Below are 21,534 nucleotides of genomic sequence, written 5' to 3'. Positions count from 1 at the left end.
CCAAGTAAGGGCAAAGTTGGCTCCAAGTCATTGAGGAGACTGATGACTATGCTCCCTCTCTAATCTTTAAGAGCACAATAGGAAGATACATAGCAGCCTCCAGGGTTTCACTGTGGATTATGTGGACAAATCACATGTCCACATTATAGAACTCAAAATCCTTGTGTTTGTTCCAAATCACTAACTGTAGCTAGATGGTTCATACTAAGAGCACCCCACCACTGACCATTATTTTGCAGTAACCAAGATTCACTGAAGCACTTATAGGCTGGCTTTTCTGTTAAATCAGTTGATATCCAGGTACAACTAAATATAATCTTTTCTACAGGAAACTCTAAAACCATTAAAGTCAGTGGAGCTGAGTGTACACAGAAGTATCAGGCCCTTAATGATCAAGTCATTTTCCCCATTAAGCTTAAATTGGCACAACGAGTCATCTTAACATGACGACAGTTCAATTAGCAGTTTGATACAGGTTGTGGAATACCAAACAAGAGTTTACACAATTTTCTAGACTACTACGGTACTGCATTGATTAAAAAAAGGAAAGATATGTTACCTTGAACTATGTCTTACAAGGGAAGTTAGATTAGGCTAAGATTCAAGATTCTAAAAATTGCTGGAGGAGGAAAAACAAAAAAACAAACCAACCTCAGAACCAGTCCCAGACAGCCAAAAGCAAATACTTTTGCTAAGTGACTCGCTTACCATTGTCACAGGACTTTACTTCCATGTTTGAAGAAAGTAATATTAAAAATAATACATGAGTTGGGATTCTTGGTTTCAGATTTCTCTGCCATCAGACAGGCTTGTTTTGGCAATATAGCAACAAAAATTTAAGATGAGCACTCAAACTGTTCCATAAACACACGTTGCTTTATAAAAGCAGCTGAAGCCCAAGATTATAGTTTTTAATTTGATTACTTGTAAATTCCATTCATCTTCAAAATAATTTTATTATGTGGATGAATACAAAATCTTTGTAAAAGACATATTAATGTTCTGAAAACTATTGTACAGATTACATTTCTTTAATTTTAAATTACACACACATATTAGTAACTCTATCACCAAAATATTGCATGAAGATAGTTGGATTGCTACTATGAAATTGACCTAGCAGTTTCTTTCTCTCCTTGGCAGAGATTTTTGTGTCTTCATCAATAGTTTTGAGCAAAGTTAACAGCTCAGCTTTTGTGGTCTTCTGTACACTGTAGTGATATTCACTTTGATCAAGTTTCTGGCAGAAGGTGTAGCCTAAAGACACGTGAAAGACAGTCAGATAATTTACAAACAATAGGACAGAGTTAGCCACCCTGTAGAGTTTACAGGCATGTTTGCCTTTAAGATGGTTCTGTACCTTTCATGACACACCCAGTTTTAAAAAGGATCCTTTGATGCAGTCTCAGACTGCATTTTTAGTGAAATTACATATATTTGTCCAGATTACAAAGAGAATGACTTTTAAAACACATTATCTATAGTCTAAAAGGCAATTTTAAAACACTTACCTGTATCCTTACTAGGATCTTGTCCTTGTTGTACAGCCATCAGCTTATCACTAACCATTTTATGTAATGTTCCTGGGATCTTGAACAAGAGAGAGTAGAAAATACAAATATTTTCTATGGTCAATGTTTTAGGTAGATCTGAGATGCAGATTAGTTCAAATGTCTAAGGTGACTGCTTTCTCAGTCTTACCTTTAAAACGTCTTTTTGCTGGTCCACCAAGAATAAAATTAGGAGGTCAGTTTTTCCTTTGGATAAAGTTTTATTGTTGACAATAGCTTTAGAGAATGTTCTTTTTACAACCATCCTGTTTTCACTCTATAAAACAGAGTGACAGAGAATAGTCAGAGAGTAGTGCTATAGTTTTCTTATTTACTAAGTATGGTTAACAAAAAAGCATCACCTTGTTCATTTTAGCATACTTTTTAGTATACAGTCTGTCAACATTAAATTATAAGACGACACAGGTAAATCCCCCCAGATATTACAAATCTGTTAGAAGTTATAAGAGTGCTAGAAATCTTGGATGTTAAATTTACCTCTTTCTGCAACTTGAACTCAGAATGATGTGCTGCAATAGCCATGAAGTACAACAGCCTCCTAAACTCCTCTCTAGTTTGACTATCCAAAAGCTTCAAGTAGAGCTGAATTGCTTCTAAAGCCTGTTCTGTTTTTCCATTCACTGGGACAAAATACAAAGTTGAATAGGTTCATGCTCCTATTATATTTCTTTTTTTGAAAGATCGAAGTCCAGAAACATTAAGTTTTAGTAAATCAACCAACAAAAAACAGATAAAGTTATCCATTAAGCTAGACGTATCTAAGCAAAGAATAAGGGCAAGTCTACACTACCAAATTAAGTTGACCAAAGTTACACTGACACACAGCCACCACAGTAATTTTGTATGTCCACACTGCACTCCTTGCATCAGCAGTGTGCGTCCTCGCCAGGTGCACTTGTACTGAGTTAACTGTCAGTGTGGGACATTGTGCGATGGCTTCTGAAAAGCAACAGCGGTTGATGTAAGCAACAGAGTGTCTACACTGACACTGCATTAACTTAACTACACTGACCATAGCGCTATGCCTCTCACGAAGGTGGAGTTAAGTCAGCATAGTGAATGGCCTGGTCTACACTGGGCGGGGGGGGGGGGGGGGGGGGGAGAAGGGTGTCGATGTAAGATATGCAACTTCAGCTACGGCAATAGCGTGACTGAAGTCGATGTATCTTATTTCGACTTACCTCCCATCCTCATGGCGCAGGATCGACGGCTGTGGCTCCCCTATTGACTCCGCTTCCGCCGCTCACCCTGGTGGAGTTCCGGCATCAACGGGAGTGCGTTAGTGGATCGATCTATCGCGTCTAGATGAGACGCGATAGATCAATCCCCGATAGATCGATCACTACCCGTCGATCCGGCAGGTAGTCTGGACGTACCCAACGAGTTACATCAATGGGAGCTACAGTTCAGCGTAGATGCTTAGAGAGTTACGTCTACGTAAGCTGCCTTATGTCAACCTAACTCTGTAGCATAGACCAGGCCTAAGCATATCCACAGGGCAAACAGCAAGTTTCTCTTTCACTCTGCTGCTGTTTTAGAAAGATAATTGATTCTTGTATTAAAATTTAGGAGTAATTTGTCTCTATGTAATCAAACTATTTTTTTCCATTAGATTATACAGTCAAATAGATTTACACAGATTTGAGGTTTATAATGGAAAATATTTCTCTATCAGTTGATTTAAAACTATTTAAATTTTATACCAGCTTTGAACCCGTAAAGCAACAGGATGAATACTAACAGAGATAAAGAGATAAACACAAAACTAAACATAGCACCTAACTGAAATAATTTCATTTTTGCATTTGTGTTACTTCAGGCAGTTTCTATAGAATTCTATGCACTGAATGATTTCAGAGGCCAGTTTGCTGTAAGTTCTTCAGTATTCTTAAATGACACATGATCATTGCCACTGTCAAGCTGCATTTATGCTCAAACAACCTTTAGCAATTCCACCCCCACCCCCACCCCCCTGGATACTCGGATTCCAGGTGTTTTCCACCTGTACCATGATCATCAGATTTGACAAGTCTGGTGACAGGACTGTTTGGCTTGCCATTTTAGAACACTTTACACAGAGACTCTTTACACTCATATTTAAGAGATCTCACTTTGTCAACTTCAATTAGCAATTTACATTCCACAAAATAAGATTGTAAGGTTGACTTTACAACTCAACTTTGGCAACTTTACAAAAATAGCTAAGATATCGGCGTGACCTCCAGTTGTGCCAGACATACACAATGTAATACAGTTTGTAGTGTCTTCAAAGGGAATTACTTTTTAAGTTCTTACTGACACCAACTGAACTTAATATTTAAAAGTTAATTTACACAGGACTAAAGATAATCTCCTCCAGTAACTCTCTGAATAACGAGCACACTTTAGAAGAGGATTAGTAAGGAGAGATGGGGCTTTGTGTTTTCAGTATGTTGATGACTCCCCGCTGTATGCCTCTATCTTGTCTGATTCAGATGATGCACTTCAGGTAAAGTCTAGTCAAGTTTGGGGCATGGATGAGAGTGAGCTGACTAAAGCTAAACCTAGAAAAGACTGAGGCAGTGATGGTGGAAGCAGCTGGAGGAGATGGCAAAGATAATCATAAGAATGGCCATACTGGGTCAGACCAAAGGTCCATCTAGCCCAGTATCCTATCTACCAACAGTGGCCAATGCCAGGTGCCCCAGAGGGAATGAACAGAACAGAAAATCATCATCAAGTGACCCAATCCCTGTCGCTTATTCCCAGTTTCTGGCAAACAGAGGCTAGGGACACCATCCCTGCCCATCCTGGCTAATAGCTATATTTAAAGTGAATCATATTAGGCTATTCACCTCTGAAGTATTTTTAAATGAAAGATATTAGCCACAGTGTGGGGGGAGCCACTAGCGAACTATACACATATCTACCTAAAGAAAACCAAACTAGGCTTAAAAGAACACCCAGTAAATTCTAACAGACCAATACAGATACGCCAAAATGAAATTGTAGAGAAGTAGATATGGTAACATTATGCAAGATGTAAAGCAGTAGAGAATCAGGCCTAGTCATTTACACCTGTGTAAAGTAGGTATAGTCACATCCAAATGTTAGAGTTTCACACCCACTTTGTACAGGTGTAAAGCTGTAGACAATCTGGCCCTGAGGCTCCTAAATTAGAGTTCTCTTGATCAAAATTTAGGCCACGGCTGCACCACTATTTAAGTACATCCATGCCACTGCAGTGCATGTGGATAAGATGCTCTATGCTGACAGGAGAGAGCTCTCCCATTGGCATAAAAACAAAAAATCCACCCCCACAAGCAGCATAAGCTATGACAGCAGGAGAAGCTCTCCCGCCACATACGGTGCACATGGATGCTTATGTCAGTGTGTAACTTATGTCGCTCAGGAGGGATGGAATATTCACACCCCTGAGCGACTAAGTTTTGCCAACATTAACTGTAATATAGACATAGCCTTAGTTTTTAGGACTAGAGTTTATACCTTTGTAGCACAGCAGTCAAACCTGAAGCCTGACAGCTAAGTACCAAGTCCTGCTGTCCACTCACCAGATGAACCTAGGATCTCGGCTTAATTTCTTTTCACTTACCCAACAGCTCTGCAATTCCTGTGTGGATGTCAGATGCATGGCTTAACAGTGGCTCCTTCTTTTGGCTGTAACATCTACCAATGGTATCAAACAGCAGTAGTTTCCATGTGTCTGCTTTATCAGGTTGACTAGGCAAATTTCTGCTTATATCCACCACCATTTGATCTGGAAGATACTCCAAGCAATCTATTGCTGCAGAGAGCCATTCATCTGTCCTAGAAAGAAAGACCATTATCCAAAGACTAAGAAATAATTCTATGAAGATACAGACATGAAACAGTCAGGCAGCTGAATTTTGTCTCCAGAGGGCAAAGGAGACTGCAAATAAATCCATGTAAATGTTCAAACCAGTAAATGAAAATACGTTTGGTGCTCAGATATCATAGTAATGGGCAAAGCCTAAGAATCTAGACTGAGAGTTTAGGATCAAGCTAAGGGTTTAAAAGTCAGTTCCTCCATTATTTGCTTTTCAAAACTGGAGTTTAGGATTCTGTTTGTCCAACTAAATGAGATTATAAGTATTTCAAGCAAAGTCAAAGTGGCATTCTATGTATTAGGTGCATGTGGTGTAATTACCATACCTGATCAGAGATTCCTGAACTTTGATCTGACCTTAACAGATAAGGACAGGGTTTCAATCTGTATTTTTAATAGCAGACTATGCAAATTCAGGCTAAGCTTTTTTTAAACTAATGATTAAGTATTTGAAATATCTTCAGTATACTGAAGAGATTTTTAGTCTGTTCACTCATGGTTGATTAAGAGTTTCCAGAATCCAAAAGAAGGAATTACACAACCACACTTAGTTTTAGGTTCTTTTTTTTGTTGCGCAGTATAGTTGAACAAAACATTTTATGTTACCTATCCTCACTGTCTACTGTCACCTCCTCTAATCAGGTGCTTTTCTCTGTCCAATTAATTTCTCCCCACTCTGAAAGAATTTACTAGCACCTATTCAGGTCAGAAGTGATAACCCTTAAAAACTACATTTAATAATTTTAAGGCAGAAGATGTTGGCTTACTGCATACCTCAGCATGCTTTTTATATTTGCATACTTCAGTTGTAAGACTAGTTTAATTCCATGCTGAACAATGCTAACCTCTTAGAACCTCAGGGAGTTGACACAGCAGTAACACAATTACAACCAAGCCCTTAGTTAAAAATAAACTACATTACAAGATTGCACTGTTAATACTTTAAAATTAAAAGGAAAAGTGCGCTTAATTCTTTTCCAGCTGATTTTCCATTATTTGCTGTAATTCCAATGACATATCTGGAATACTCAGCAGAAGAGGATGAGTTATAACTAATTCCCCATAGAGCACTAGTGCCCAAACTTTTCCTACTGCATCCCCCTTTACCAGTAATAGAATCTGTCCACACACACATATCCCCCTCCATTACTGCGCAGTTGGTTCAGCAGGGGATCTTGGGCTGGGGTCCAGCCAGCCAGGGGGTCCTCCCCGCCTCCTGGGGGGCTGGCCCAGGACCCGCCAGGCACTCCCTGAACATTCCTCCATGCCCTCCTTGTGGGGCACGCCCCACAGTTTGGGGACCACTGCTATAGACTCAACTCAAAAGTTTCCTATCAAACCAGAGTTCCTACCACCTCGCACTAAAAGAATGATCAACTAAAAGAAAAAGTCAGTTCACCACCTGTAGAAATCCCTTTACTTAGAATAAAAATAGACCATAATTGAAAGTGGCTGATGGACAAGCTTATATCTCTGTGCTGGAGAAATAATTAAACACGGTCCCAGGTCTGGTCTCCAGTTCTGTCCAATAGCTTCTTGACTTGTAGACTGTGAACAACACACAACACAAGTGTTGGAAAGTTAAACCCTATTTTGGGTGTTGGCATCTCCATGTAATAAGGTAGCCCTTACTGGAGAACTCACCACTTTGCTAAGTCAAATGAAAAACTAGTAGTATTTTGCTGCCATTTTAAAAGTTAATTTTAAGACATTTGGGCACTTTTGTTCCTTACTTAACTATCAGTGTTTTCAGAGGCCTTCCAGGGTTCAGCAGTAATGGTCTCTGTTGAATCAGATGTTAGCTTAAACTATATCACTATTCAACCCAGTCAATTCTAATGGATAGATACCATGCCTGTTGTCTTTCATGCAATAAGGGAGGCTGATTTTATTACGTTTTTTACTGTCGTGCCTATGGATGAATCAAAAACAGGCCCATTGTGCTAGGCTTCTATGTGATTTAGGAAGAGACAGGTCCAAAAATGCTTCCTGCCCTCACAGTTAAATAAGTTTCTACTTACTGAGAGTCACTGAAAGCCTTGAGAATTTCTCTGTCTATGTAGTTGCTTGTGATGATGTATCCCGCCTCCTTCTTGGGTTGGGGAAGCTTGGACCTAACCCCTTGATGTTCAAGTAAAGAGTCAAGAAGTGGAAGGTCCACAAGCTGCAGCAGACGAGCAATTGTTTGTTCTTGCCATACTTCATTAATAACTGGGAGAGGTTGGAGTGTATAAAGACAAGCAGTGAGATCCTGCTAGTGAAGTGAAGAGTCAAGAAAGATTATACAAGTTACAATATTTTTCTTTCCTCTAACAGATTTCAGTGTTTTCTTAGCAGGGGGTTCCAGTAACAAGGAGTGGATTCCTTATCGACTTTAAGTGCACTTTATCACAGCAAGAGAAAAGAATTTGTTTAGTTAGCTGTTAGAGTAGGAGAATTACCTTTGGGTAAGTCTGAAATGCTTTACATTCTTTGTACTCTAAGGTGCAAGCAATCTTTGTCATAGATAAGGAATCAAGTCAGGTAATTCATACTCATAGGGGCTTCTGAAGAAAGAAAGGTTTGTTGAAGATTCTGAAGCTCAAACAATGACTCTTAGCTGTAGATCCCTACCACATTTAAGGCTTCCATAACTGAAAAATAAAAGACCAGTCTACTGTAGTTTCCAGAAAGTATATTTTAATCAAGCCAAAGAAGGAAATATCTAGCAATAATCCAATAATCTAACTTTTACAAGAAGTTTAAATTGAGTGAGAAAACACGAACTGTCAGCCACTATTTTAAGCCCTCTCATATAAAACAATTAAGGGGAAAGGTTGGAGACGGGGTAGAGCATGTGCACATTTTGGGGGCTAGGAAGAGGGTTCGAGCCAACAATGAGTTAGGTCCATGATGAAGTCAGGTGTGACCATAGCTTAAGATGTTAATTGACAAACAGGGAGGATTTCTGACTCCAGTCTGAATCTATGCCAGCCCACGACAGTGGCGTGTTCTCCCTCCGAAATTTCTACACTGATGTATTGTTTAAACTGGAGATAACTGTTCTCTGTTAGAATCTAAGTTAAAACAAAACTTCAGTGCACAATGTTCTCCTTGTGTTTCATAACAAACACACTGAAGAGAGAGAGTCTAGTTTAACACCTTTCCTCCAGTTTAAGACTGGAAAGGTGTATGCCTGCCGTACCAGAATAATTACCTTCCTCCTCGCCCCACAAGTAGTTGTGACATCTTATTTGGCTTACCTTGACGAGACAAACTTGCAGAGAGGTTTACTTCGGGAGCATTAGCAGGTTTTAGACTCAAGTTTTCCCAGAGATCTTCTAAGCTTTCTGATTTGACTGGAGGAGGATTAAATGCCATTTTCTCAAGTCTGAGACAAAGAGAAAGGGTGATCCAATATCAGGACTTCAGAAATAAGGGCCCATTTACATACTAAAAATCAAATCTGTACACATGAAACAGTGACTACTCTTGGTGCCAATTAATAAAGAGCTTTAATTTTTAAAAAATCTTATGAATGCTACTGCAGAACAATGGAGGGGGGATGGCAGGGAGAGAGCGCATAAAACTCCTAAAGACTGATGAAAGTAGAGTAAAAGTACCTCTGTGAGCTTCTTGTTAAAATTCCCTTTGCTTTCATTGCTCTGCTCCAGTTTGAACAATACAAGGGAAACTGAGATTCATTTCACTTCCTTACTACTTGTTCATGGAGTAAAACAGAACAGCACCAAGTGACACAGCTGCACAGAGTGCTAGAGAGGAGGGAAGAAAGCAAGTCACCAATATCCCTAGCTCACTGCCACTACTCTCCATCCTAGGCTGCACAGATATCAGGGAGCAGTGCACTGCTTTCATGTTTGGAAAGCTTTTCTGCCTTCCCTGTAGCCACAGGCAACACATATGGACACAGCCACTTATCAGCACCCAGCTAAAACCCATGAGCGTATGTACTGATTCAGCCCTGCCTCCCATTTCAGGTCTGGACTTGGCAGGTCCCCCTAAAGCAGCAGGGAGTTCTCTTCCAAAAAGACCTCTGAAAAAAATGGGAGAAAGAGACAGGAGAATGGGATGTTCCAGACACAGCACACCCCCCCCACACACACACCCTTGGTGAAGGATTTATTGGGATTAGGAGATAGTTTGTGAAGCAATAAGAGGTGGTAGCCACTCACTGGCAACACATCATTGCTAAGGCAGTACAGACATAGCCTGTGAGACAAACTTAACATGAACACAAATGCTTGTAGGCTGTTAGCCCTTCTGTCCCTGCTCCCTCTCCACCCACTTCCATATTTTACTTGATTCCAGTCATAGCCTCCTGGATCTGAATGTCTTTCCTTCTTTTCAGCTATCTGCCATATGCTGGGAGAAATACCATAGTAACTCCCGCTGGTCAATCATTTCTGCTTTAAGCAGCTAGGAATAGAAAGTAAAGGACTGCTTTATAGAAGTATAAAGACAATGGGCCAAATTCATCCCAAAAATAAAGTCAGTGGAATTATGCCAGGGACAAATTTGGCCCAGTAACATTTATATATCAAATTTCTTCAAACATTCATCAACATAGGAATACGTATAATGTTTTAAGATGGTAATTTTTTTTGCATTTATCTAGCTATGGACAGCCAGACTACCCGTATTAGTCTTGCTTTCTGGTTTTATGTGCAAACTTTGCAGAAGTGTGGGCTACAGCTGCAGCTACTCAGAAGACAGACCTCTGTATACGTAAAGTAGTTGTTTTAAGGGTTTAAAAAGATGAAATTGGGACCTAATTTACACAAGTCCTTTTAACAGATAGGGACTTCCAAAAGTGGCAAGACAGTAATAATTTTGCAGTTTTTCTTGGGGACTGCATGGCACAATCAATTGGTAAGGAGACAACCTCTGGATTACTAGCCTAAATCCACACCAGAATTGCAGTGATTGAATATTATTCCATGTGATTAGTGATCAGATACCTCCATTAGATGAGACTGATGGTCTCAATCCACCTCTTAGTGGATAAGCATCCCATCTCCTCTTCCCCACAACTAGCTCCTTGATTTCAGTCCTTGTGACTGCTTGGACAGAGAAGGCAAGGACTGAACTGACATGGAGACTGAACTTTTCCATTTGAAGATGTGGTTCTGACAGGTAAAAGCCACTCATTCTCTACTGGTTTTGTGGATGGAAGGAATGAGCTGGATGCCTTTCAAGAAAACCTAAATACACAACCCACAAAAAATAGCATTATTTGCCCACTGCAAAGCATCTTATCTTCTCATACCACTGAGTACTAACCTTTGAGGGGTACAGTGCCCGTATTCTTTTTCAAATGGACCGTCTTCTGGGCTAGGTACATTTGTCAATCTATAGAGGCTGCAGCTACTATCTTCAAACCCAGACCGTTTGTCTTTTCCAAAGACTCTAGTTGAAACTGCCTCAAACACTTTGTAATCCATCAGTGCTTGACACACTCGCACTACTTTAGCACGGGAAATATCTACATCCCCGAAATATTTGTTCTGGAGGAGGTGAGCAAAGATGACATCCACTGCATCAGAGCCAATAAAACAGTTATTATAGCATTTCAGGTTCTGTCGCCGCTTTTTCACTTCCACTTGAGTCTGAAGCGCATTGATGATGCTGCTCCATACGTATGTTGCTCCAAATGGCTTTTGTGCTAAGCTGAAACCTAATGGCAGAAGGACAGGGAAAGCATTAGTAACGGCATTTACTGTGACAGGCTGATAGCCTGCTGTGCAGTTTTTCAGAATTATATACTCTCTTCAGGGTAGACTATCACTCAGCCAAGAAAAAAAAAAAGTCTATGCATGAAACCAGCATACATTTGCATGCCCTATCCCCCAGCACCTCAGCCTGTTACTTATTCACAGCTAAAGTTCTGCTGCCCCTTAACTGGAAGCATCCTGTGATTTTCCACTCTCAAAGTACATTGTTCAAGACACCACTGACAACCACCATGGGGTATATATAGAGGACCACTTACACAGACATTTACCTTCTCCAGAATTTAAAACCACCAGCAAGTTAAAAACTATGAACCCTATAATCCCAGCAGTTGCATGTCTGGAACTCTCTGGCTTCTCTGCTATGGCTGTCAATAGGATGCCACCCCCACTCCCTTTAAAAAAAACCCAAAAAAAACACAGGGACAGGTGTTTTCTGGACACTTGTCCACTAAGCACTGGTCCAAGGTCATCAACTTATCTCATACATGCTACTGAACACCTATCAGCTGAAACAGCTTTCGGTCATTACAACTCTGGCTTGGATTCAGACCAATAATCTAGAGGCAAAAGCTCCATATTCCTATTACTAATTGACTTAGCCAGTCAGTCCCCAAGAAAAGCTGCAGAATATTACTAGCTTGCCACTTTTGAACTTGTTGCAAGTTACACACTAGTAACTGACAGGCCTACGTATGACAAATAATTATTTTCAGATGTCTCTATTCACTTACTCTTTTCTAATTGTATTAGTCATGTTTTTTTCTTTTTGCAAAAAAACAATTTAAGAAGAGACTACCGTGGGGAAGTTATTTTCAACTAACTCTTTTACTCCCAATTTTGGTGGGAAAAGGAGTGAAACAGCATGTGTGTGGTTTTTTTTGTTTTGTTTTTCCCTTTAAAAAGTTACCTGGGCTGTAAACTTAGTTAAATCTAGATGCACAAAAGGCCCATCAAATGAAACAGTTTACAGGTTTTCATCTCGGGAGGGGGATGGGACAGATTTATCCCGCTGCGAAACAATGCTAGGACAATTTCTTTAGTCTCTTTTTTTAGAAAGGAGTTGTGCTACAATTAGCTAACTCCCTATTACTACACACTACCCAGTGAGTGTGGCAGGAGGAGGGGAAGATATGTTCGCCATGTTAATTTTCATACAGATTTCTGATAGAAATCCCACCAAGACAGGTAAGAAGCACATCCTCTCTAGTATACACATGCCCCCCAAACCTCTGTAGCATTTACACATACTAACTTCCACAAGCAGCCAAACGGATCATAAAGCAGAGTTACATCGCCCCTTTTATTAAATATATGGCCGTTTCACTTACGGAAGCAAAATTCAGGAGTTAAGAAAGTATTGTCAACGTCCACTGGGTCAGTCATGGCTATCCAGCAGCACATACCCTTGCAGCAGCAATATTCATTGACTGATAAATTCAACTTTCAGCTCAAAGTTAACACTAATGAAGCGGACATTAGAAAAAATAACTCTGCTCAGGAGAAACCTGCTGGTATCAGTTTATGTTCTGGGGCACTCTGGTACTATGGAGATAGGGGCAGAGAGGCATCACATTCATAATCCTTGTAACCAAATTAGGTTAATGTTAATGTGAATTTCAAGAAGTCTTGGAACACTGGAGAAGTTCCAGAAGATTGGGGAGGAGGGGGGAATCTAATGCTGTGCCAACATTTAAAAAAGGATAAACAGGATGAACTAGGTGATCATAGGCCTAGGTGATCAGGCTGACATTGATCCTGGGCAAGATAACAGAGCAGCTGATACAGGACTCAGTTAATAAAGAATTAAAAGAGGGTATTATAATTAATATCAATACCAGGGGCTTATGGAAAATAGATCCCATTAAACTAACTTGACTTTTTTTTAATGAGATTACAAGTTTGGTTGATAAAGATAATAGTGTTGATGGAATATAGTTAGACTTCTGTAAAGGTGTTTGACTTGGTACCACACATTTTAATTAAAAAAAAAGTAGAATGATATAAAATTAACATGGCACACATTAAACAGACTAAAAGCTGGCTGATTCAAAACAATTGTGAGCAGGGAATCACTGAGTGGATGTGTTTCTAATAGGGTGCTGCAGAGACTGGTTCTTGACCCTAAGCAATTTAACATTTTTAATCAATGATCTGCAAGAAAACACAAATCAGCACTGATAATGTTTGCAGATGACACAAAAATTGGGGGAGTGGTAAATAATAAAGACAAGTCACTGACACGGATGGCTATGAATTGCTTGGTAAACTGGGCACAAGCAAACAGTGTGTGTTCTAATATGGCTAAATGAAAACATAACCATCTAGGACCAAATAACATAGGCCATCTTTACAGGGGATGGAGAACTCTATCCTGAGAAGCAGTGACTGAAAAAGATTTAGGGGCAGTGGTAGATAATCAGCTCAACAGGAGTTCTCAAGTTGATGCTATGGCCAAAAAGAGCTAATGCAATTCTTGGACACACAAACCAGGGAATCGAGAATAGGAGTAGAGAGGTTATTTTACCTCTGAATTTAGCACTACTGCTGGAATACTGTGTCCATTTCTGGTGCCCACAATTCAAGAAGAGTGTTGATAAATTGGAAAGGGTTCAGAGAAGAGCCGCAAGAACAATTAAAGGAGTAGCAAACCTGTTTTACAGTGACAGACTTGAGCAGCTGAACCAATTTAGCTTAACAAAGAGCAGGTTAAGGGATGACTTGATCACAGTCTGTAAGTACCTCTGAATCTATACCAGTTACTAGAGACAAAACTAGAGAGTCTCAATATGCAGCTTTGGAAGGTTGTCATGTAACCCAGAGATGCTTAGCCTCCTATGCAGAAACACTTTTCTCCACGAGTCTGGGACTCAGGAAACTCCAGGCAAGCTCTGAAATAGTGTCAATAGGACAAGTAGTCAGCCAGGTGCATATCCTACCCGGCTAAGGAGCAGGGCTGCTAGAGTCAGGAACATCTCAGATACCAGGACAAAAACAGTGACGCCACAGTATGCTGTGCCAGGGTCCGAGTACACAACACCGCCCCCAGAATGGAGTTGACTGTTACCTGCTCACACCCACACTAGATCCCCTCATCTCCCCTCCCTCACAATGCCAGGGTCTGGGCAGAGGGAAGGTGGTAGCTACCCTTCCTCTCCCAGCATCTGGGGTTGGGGACAGGGAGATCTGCCCCCCACAGGGCAGAGACATCGCCCTAGGGAATGGGTTTGGGGCACCAAAGACACACACCTGCGTGAGCCCCACCCTTGCAGGCCTGGGGAAAGGGGCTCAGACCTAACTGCAGGGGGCAGGGGGAGGAGAGCCACAGGCAGGCAGCGCCTACAGCTGCCAGCCACAGGTTCAAGGACAGTCCCCCCACCCACGCTGCTCTCCTGTTCCCGCTGCGCAGACCCGGCCCCGCTCCGAGCAGCTTTCCACGCGGGTGCGTGCGGAGACGGGACCGGCAGGACCGAGCCGGGGCAGCGCCCGGGGCACTCCCGGCCAGCCAGCCAGGCAGCCCGCACTCCCCCGCTTCCCTCCTCCCGCCCATCCCCGTACCCGGGGGCTTGTTAGCCGGGCTGTACACAGCGCAGAGATTCAAAGCTGCCGCCTTCTCCCGCACGCCGGCCATGGCAGGCTGCTCCCAGCGCCGCGAGCGGAGTGCGCCCGCCGCCGCCGGCCCGCCGGGGCTCCAGCCGAGCGGGTGGGCGGGGCCTCCCTGAGCAGCGCCCTCCCGATTGGCTCTCCTCGGCCCCGCTCCGTCCTCAATGTATCCGCCCCGCGTTCCAGTCCCGGCTCGCACGCGGGGTACAGGCAGCGGGGGCGGGGCAGGGAGCTCGTCTGCACCCCGGCGCCTGGGGGAACGAGCCCCCGCCTCTCCTGTCCCCGACGCCAGATTTAGCCTCCCTTGTTCAAGGACAAGGGGAAACATAATTTAAAACGGGACAGTTATAATAAAATCAAAACCAGGCACCCGGGGAAACGGTTCCCTGCCCGTGTAAGGACTTTTAGCACCTAAGCCAGAGCCACGCACTTATCTTCAGGTTGGATTTGGGGGGAAAAGTGCTGACAGGTTAGTGCAAGACAAAGCAGTTCGCATAAATTCAAAATTGCTCCGAAGTCAATGGACCCACCTCTATCAGTATTTTAAAAATATATAATGCTTAACGATTGGCTCTTGTATGTGTTTCAGTTTTTGTAAGTAGCACTGTGATCATCAGCAAGAAAGGGAAATGCTGACTAGTTTTTGTCCATGAAAAGGATAGCATTTCCACTTCTTAACTATTTTTTGTGATTTTAAAAAATGCTCTTTATTTATATGTTTTCATGATTTTAACAAAATGCTGTTTAATTATATTTTTAGCTAGATAAAATTACAACTGGTTATAAAACACCAGTAGAGAGCTGTAATATTTCAAACGCAATAAAATTTCAGTAATATCTCACCAGCAATAAAAGCTTCACCTTATACTCCTAACAGAAGAATATATAACCCTGTCAAAGCACAAGCATAATCAGGTTGGCCTATTTACTGTGTAAGAATGTTTTAGATTAACAAAATAATAAAAGGACACAGACTCCGCAAACAAAGATCAAGGTCTCACATAATTCCAAATTGGTCAACAACATCATGAAAGCAAACTCATAGTAAATCTTGGAAGTGATTTTAGATGAACACATGATAAATAAATAGAAGACCATTTTTTATTGTTTAAGGGACACCAGGTATTTACCAATCCATCCAAAACTGTATGTCAGTCACATTTCACTGATGTTTTCAGTGTATCTTATGAAGTCTTTTTATTTGGTGTGAAAGAAATGTAGTTTATTGACCTTCAGGGCTGCAAGGAAAGGTCTGCTTACTTTCCACAGGCTTTTGCCTGGGGTGGGAACAGTTGAGCTTTGCTTTCGGTAGGGCTAGCGAGGTTGTTGAATCTTTTGTCAGTATGGCATTCAACAGAACTTCTGCCCTTGAAGTAGAAGCAGCTGCAGAGCCTTATGTATGTAATTAAAAATGCAACTTAAGTTTATTTTAGAAATAAACTAAATTATATAGAGATTAAAAGTGAAAAACAAAGCTATTAAACTTCAGATTCTAGATTATTAAAAATATTGGTCCCAATCCTGCATAAATTTACACATGGGCAAAACTTTACTTAACCTGGATCCTGGAATTTGCTCAAGGCTGGCAGCGCTTGAGTGGAGATTTTCATCTGCCCTCTAGAGCCTTGAAGATTTTGGGCAAACCTCAAAATGTTGGCACATACAAGCTCCAGCTACCTTTAATTTACACTCGGCTGTCAGTGAAGTGAAGATGTACAGCTAGTAGAATGAATTTGTTTAGGTCCTGTATAAACAATGGCTGTAGTTTAAAGGTGGGAATTTCAAAGGGGCCTAAGGAAATTAGACATCCAGCTCCCTTTAAATTTCAATTGCAGTTGGGTGCCTTAGGCTCTTTTGAAAACCATAGCCTATGTATTAATTTATCATTGACAGTGATAGATCTTTTCTACCCTATTTAACAATGTAAGTTACTTTTGAGGCCTAAATTACTTGATAATGTCCTTTCAAATACATATATAAAAAACAGAAGGGCTCACATAAACCAAAGCCCCACATTTATCTTCAAAATAAAATGTAGGTGGAAATTTGTTAATTATTCTCCTTTGTGACAGTTCTAATTTTGAAGGTGAAAAATAAGTATATTAAACAATTTAAAAAAATTAGATAAAAGGTTGAGCCTCTCACTCTTCAGATACGATGATCTTGGTATCTAGACTAGGGGCGGCCAACCTGTGGCTCCAGAGCCATATGCAGCTCTTCAGAAGTTAATATGCGGCTCCTTGTATAGGCACCGACTCCAGGGCTGGAGCTACAAGCGCCAACTTTCCAATGTGCTGGGGAATGCTCACTGCTCAACCCCTGGCTCTGCCACAGGCCCTGCCTCCCCCCTCCCCCCCGAGTCTGCTGTGCCCTCACTCCTCCCCTTCCCCCACAGAGCCTCCTGCATGCCATGAAACAGCTGATCAGGAGGTGCGGGGAGGGTGGGGGAGGCACTGATTGGCAAAGCTGCTAGTGGGCAGGAGGTGCTGGCAACCGGGGGACACAGAGCTGATGGCGGGCTGCTGACGTATTACTGTGGCTCTTTGGCAATGTGCATTGGTAAATTCTGGCTTCTTCTCAGGCCAGGGGCGGCTCCAGGCCCCAGCACGCCAAGCACGTGCTTGGGGTGGCATGCCGCGGGGAGCGCTCTGCCGGTTGCCGGGAGGGCGGCAGACGGCTCCGGTGGACCTCCCCAGGCGTGCCTGCAGAGGATCTGCTGGTCCCGCGGCTCCGGTGGACCTCCCGCAGGCATCCCTGTGGGAGGTCCACCGGAGCCGCGGGACCAGCGGACCCTCCGCAGGCACGTCTGCAAGAGGTCCACCAGAGCCGCGGGACCGGCGACCGGCAGAACGCCCCCCACGGCATGCCGCCATGCTTGGGGCGGTGAAATGGCTAGAGCCGTGCCGTCTCAGGCTCAGGTTGGCCACCTCTGATCTAGACTAAAAATAGTTTTGCATCAGAGTTGACGGTGTCATTAGCAGTTAAGGTTACAATAACATAGCAATGAATGGTTTGGATCAAGAGACTCAATTTAAATGAGTGTGCGTTATGACTAACATAATAGCAGATTTGGCTACTGCTATCCCTTAAAGGTCTAGAATTGGACCTAAAGATCATCAAGAAGTTTAGTCCCAAAATTAATTGCAAAGCAACCATAGTCCAAATTCCTATGGAACTTTTTGTAACTTTATTTTCAGTACATTGCTGAAATAAGGTGATACCGCAAAGGCCTGGTATCTTCAGGGCCCTCAGTTTTAAGCTAGAGAGAGTTAAGGCTACAAAAATATTTTCAGGAACTAGATATAGCACCATAGTAAAAGTACAGTACAACTTTTATTAGAGAACAAGTTGTAAAAACTCTGTGTCAGAAGATAATGAACTAGTGCTAGCACATAGTGAACTGTATCTCTGAGAAGACTGTGAGCTTTTTTTTTTATTTTGCCAAGTAAAAGAAGAAAGCAGAAGAGGCTAAGTTCATTTCAAGGTAGTATTTCACTCAGATTGCTATAAGTAATTTATTTAGCTTTGCTTTCTATTAATGCATTACATTTCCTGTTCACCAGATGACTATCTGACAAAAAGTCTTCCAGATTTATAGATAAGTCATTTCTTATCTCACTATAGATACTGTATCTCTATACTCACTATAGCAACAGTAACAGAAAAGAGGGACATTTTCCTTCCTTTTCCACTGGACAAAGGACATCAAAAAACAGTGGTGGATTAACACATGGGCCCAAGGGGCCTGGCCAATTTGGGGGGGCCCTGCAGGAGCATCAGAATCCATATGGAGAGGCCCCACTGGAACTCTGGCCCCACCCCTTGCTGCTCCTCTCCCTCACAGGGTCCCGCCCCCTGCTCCTCATCTTCCCCCAGAGGCCCCATCCCCTGGCCAGGCTGGAAGCTGGAGCTGGGCTGTGGTAGGGTGTCCATATTTCCCTTCCTCCCCCCAATGTGGAGCTGGCCCAAGCCACTCACCACACACACACCCCTAGCCCCTTTTTGGCAAAACTGGGCATTTGTCCTGTTTGTTCTTGCCAACTGCTTGGTTGACAAGAGCAAATGGGACAAATGCCCAGTTTTGCCAAAATAGTTGGGACATTGAGGGCAGAGCTTAAAAAAGGGCCTGTCTCGGCCAAAACGGGACGTATGGGCACCCTAGGTTGCACTAAGAGCTGCCCAGGGAGCTTGGGCTGAGTGGGGGAGCCCCGGACCCTTCACCTGCCCTGAGCAGGGGGCCAGAGTGCACGAGAGCAGCCCCTGGCCTGCATCCCCTCCCCCCAGGACATGCTGCCCAGGACAGGTGGAGGGTCCAGATCTCCCCACAGCAGCTTGGCTCCAGCTTCTGGCCTGGTCAGGGCCCTGTGGGGAAGGGGAGGTGGCAAGGGGTGTGTGTATGTGGAGGGGAATGTTCTTTGTTCCCAGGGTCTCAGTAAATCTTAATCCGCCTCTGAGAAAAGGCTATGAGGCAGACAGTCATTTCTACACTGAAAACAATGTAATTAAAAATGCAGATTAAAAAGGTGTGTATGTATGTGGGAGAGGAGCCAAAATGACACTGAATATTTTAATAGATCTATTTTAAAGGATAGTAGTATCCATTGATATTACTCTGGGATTTAATTGCTTGTGTAACTCCATTGACTCCAGTGGAGTTATACCAAGAGGAATGTGGAAATCATGATTTCTTTAATGTTCCAGATTGTTTTTTTTTCAACTGCACCTTCATAAACATGAACCTGTCAATGTAAATTCAGTTTGGAGGCTCTATTATCACTTCCTATCTAGACTCATAAGAAAATGCCAGAGTTACAAAGGCCCCTCTTCTGACCTTCAAACCCCAACCTCAGCATCAGAAGCAGGCTCCCCACAGACCAAGACACAACAATTCAGAGAGGTACCAAACCCTTTCAGAACAACAGATGCAAAACCTGCAGACATAGCTCCACTGATAGGGATGATTAATACTCCCCACAACACACCTTTCAAGATCCATGGGTCCTACAGAGGATATCTATAGCAACATATGGGGTACATCAGCCAGTGCATCAAATGCCCCAACAACTTCGTGGGTGAAAGCAAACAACTACTCTACTCTTGGAAGAACTCATGCAGAAAAGTGATAAAGGACAAAAACCTACCACATTTCAGCGAACACTTTTCACAAAGCAATCACTCCATATTCTACACCTCTCAGTCCTTCTCTTCAAAGGAAACCTGCATAACACCTTCAAAAGATGAACTGGGAAATTTAAATTCATAAGTCTACTGGACACTAAAAACCATGGACTTAAAAGAGACATTGGTTTTATGGCTCATTATAACAATTTGTAACACATCCTACTGCCTCCTAACCCTTAATTGTTCACTTAAAATTAAGTGATCTACAGCATGTGTGATCCCTTACGCTTAACAATCTGTTCCACTTTGTATTTAGCTTGGACACTTCGCTTACTTTCTCCAGACCAGAGGAAGAGCTCTGTGAAACTTGAAAGCTTTTCTCTTCCACCAACAGAAGTTGGACCAATAAAAGGTCTCAACTACTTTGTCTCTTTTATAGATAATTCGAATCACTCATCCAAATCATATAGGGTCAAATAGTGACACACTTACTTACATTCTGGGATTTAGATACTATGAGTAAAATATAGTTTTAACAAGTTATGTAAGTGAATCCTAATTTGTATGAATGTTGTTACAGCTGAATCTTTTTTTTTTAAACTGTTAACATAAAGGTTTTGTATATAGCTCATCTTTGGATTGATAAATTCCATGTGTGACTCTGAAGTAAGTTCTGTGAAGAAAACCTAAAAAATAAATCAAACCAAGGGTTTAAGGACTAAGATCCTGTTCCCAATGAAATCAATGACTGCCACTGCCATTGCCTTCAATGGGACCAATAGCAGACCCTAAATTCTGAGGACCTTACTCATTCAAACTCCCATTGAAGTTCTTGAGAATTTGGATTGAGTGAAGACTGAGTAAGGACCTCAGGACTCAGTCACAAGAGTACAATTTTAGTTTGAGTAGAAAGAGTAGACGATTTAAATTCTTTTAGAATTACAAACATGTTTCTGTTGCCCGACGTGGGAATTAACTGCCAGGTGAAGAAAGCCATTGACTGGAGGAGACAGAGATGTATGGTACAGGATAACGTGGATTGACACCATATTTCAATACCACGTTGGCAGACAGATGGAAATGTTGAAAGGCCTGTGGATACAGGAGTTGATAAGCTTTAGAGTAGCTAATGCTAGGACTTTGTTCCCTTAAGTGCTGCCTAACCAGATGGAAGTATATTATTAGAAACAGTGAAGATGCCTTACCCAAAACAGGTACAGTATCTCCTCGCTTAACGTTGTAGTTATGTTCCTGAAAAATGCGAATTTAAGCGAAACAATGTTAAGCAAATCCAATTTCCCCATAAGAATTAATGTAAATGGGGTAGGGGGTTAGGTTCCAGGGAAATTTTTTTCACCAGACAAACAGATATACACACAGTATATGTTTTAAACAATTTAATACTGTTCACAGCTATGAAGATTGTGAAGCTTGGTTGAGGTAGTGAAGTTAGAGAGTGGAAGAGGAAGGGATATTTCCCAGGGAATGCCTTGCTGCTAAATGATGAACTAGCACTCGGCTGAGCCCTCAAGGGTTAAAACATTGTTGTTAAGGTAGCCTCTCATCAAGGCAGCACAAACAGGAGGGAGGGGAGACAGCATAGCAGACAGAGACAGACACACACCTTGTGTGTGGGGGAGAGAGAGAGATGCACACTGCCCCT

General features: G+C 42.1%; 1 protein-coding gene across 1 annotated transcript; it reads right to left on the bottom strand.

The window, feature by feature from the left end:
• Positions 1–14,855, bottom strand: DEPDC7 (DEP domain containing 7). The gene is made up of 9 exons (XM_045012683.1): positions 14,706–14,855; positions 10,699–11,092; positions 8,661–8,788; positions 7,440–7,629; positions 5,164–5,378; positions 2,049–2,191; positions 1,702–1,827; positions 1,512–1,590; positions 1–1,257 (listed from the first exon to the last, which is right to left on the bottom strand). Exons 1-9 carry the CDS (start codon positions 14,776–14,778, stop codon positions 1,043–1,045), a joined length of 1,563 nt encoding a protein of 520 aa, XP_044868618.1. The 5' UTR covers positions 14,779–14,855; the 3' UTR covers positions 1–1,042.
• Positions 14,856–21,534: the final 6,679 nt, after the last annotated feature.

The sequence above is a fragment of the Mauremys mutica genome, chromosome 4 (genome assembly GCF_020497125.1).
Source record: "Mauremys mutica isolate MM-2020 ecotype Southern chromosome 4, ASM2049712v1, whole genome shotgun sequence".
NCBI lineage: Eukaryota > Metazoa > Chordata > Testudines > Geoemydidae > Mauremys > Mauremys mutica.
The sequence above is the reverse complement of the archived record's forward strand: the minus strand, read 5'-3'. Positions and strand labels throughout refer to the sequence as shown.

Bases quoted from the DNA above. Each gene is read 5' to 3' on its own strand.
- DEPDC7 (XM_045012683.1), bottom strand. From the start codon at position 14,778: ATGGCCGGCGTGCGGGAGAAGGCGGCAGCTTTGAATCTCTGCGCTGTG. The intron at 8,789-10,698 runs GTTAGTACTCAG...TCTTTGTCTCAG, and splicing joins GGGCACTGTACCCCTCAAAG to ACTTGAGAAAATGGCATTTA. The intron at 1,828-2,048 runs GTAAATTTAACA...TCTGTTTTATAG, and splicing joins AGTTCAAGTTGCAGAAAGAG to AGTGAAAACAGGATGGTTGT.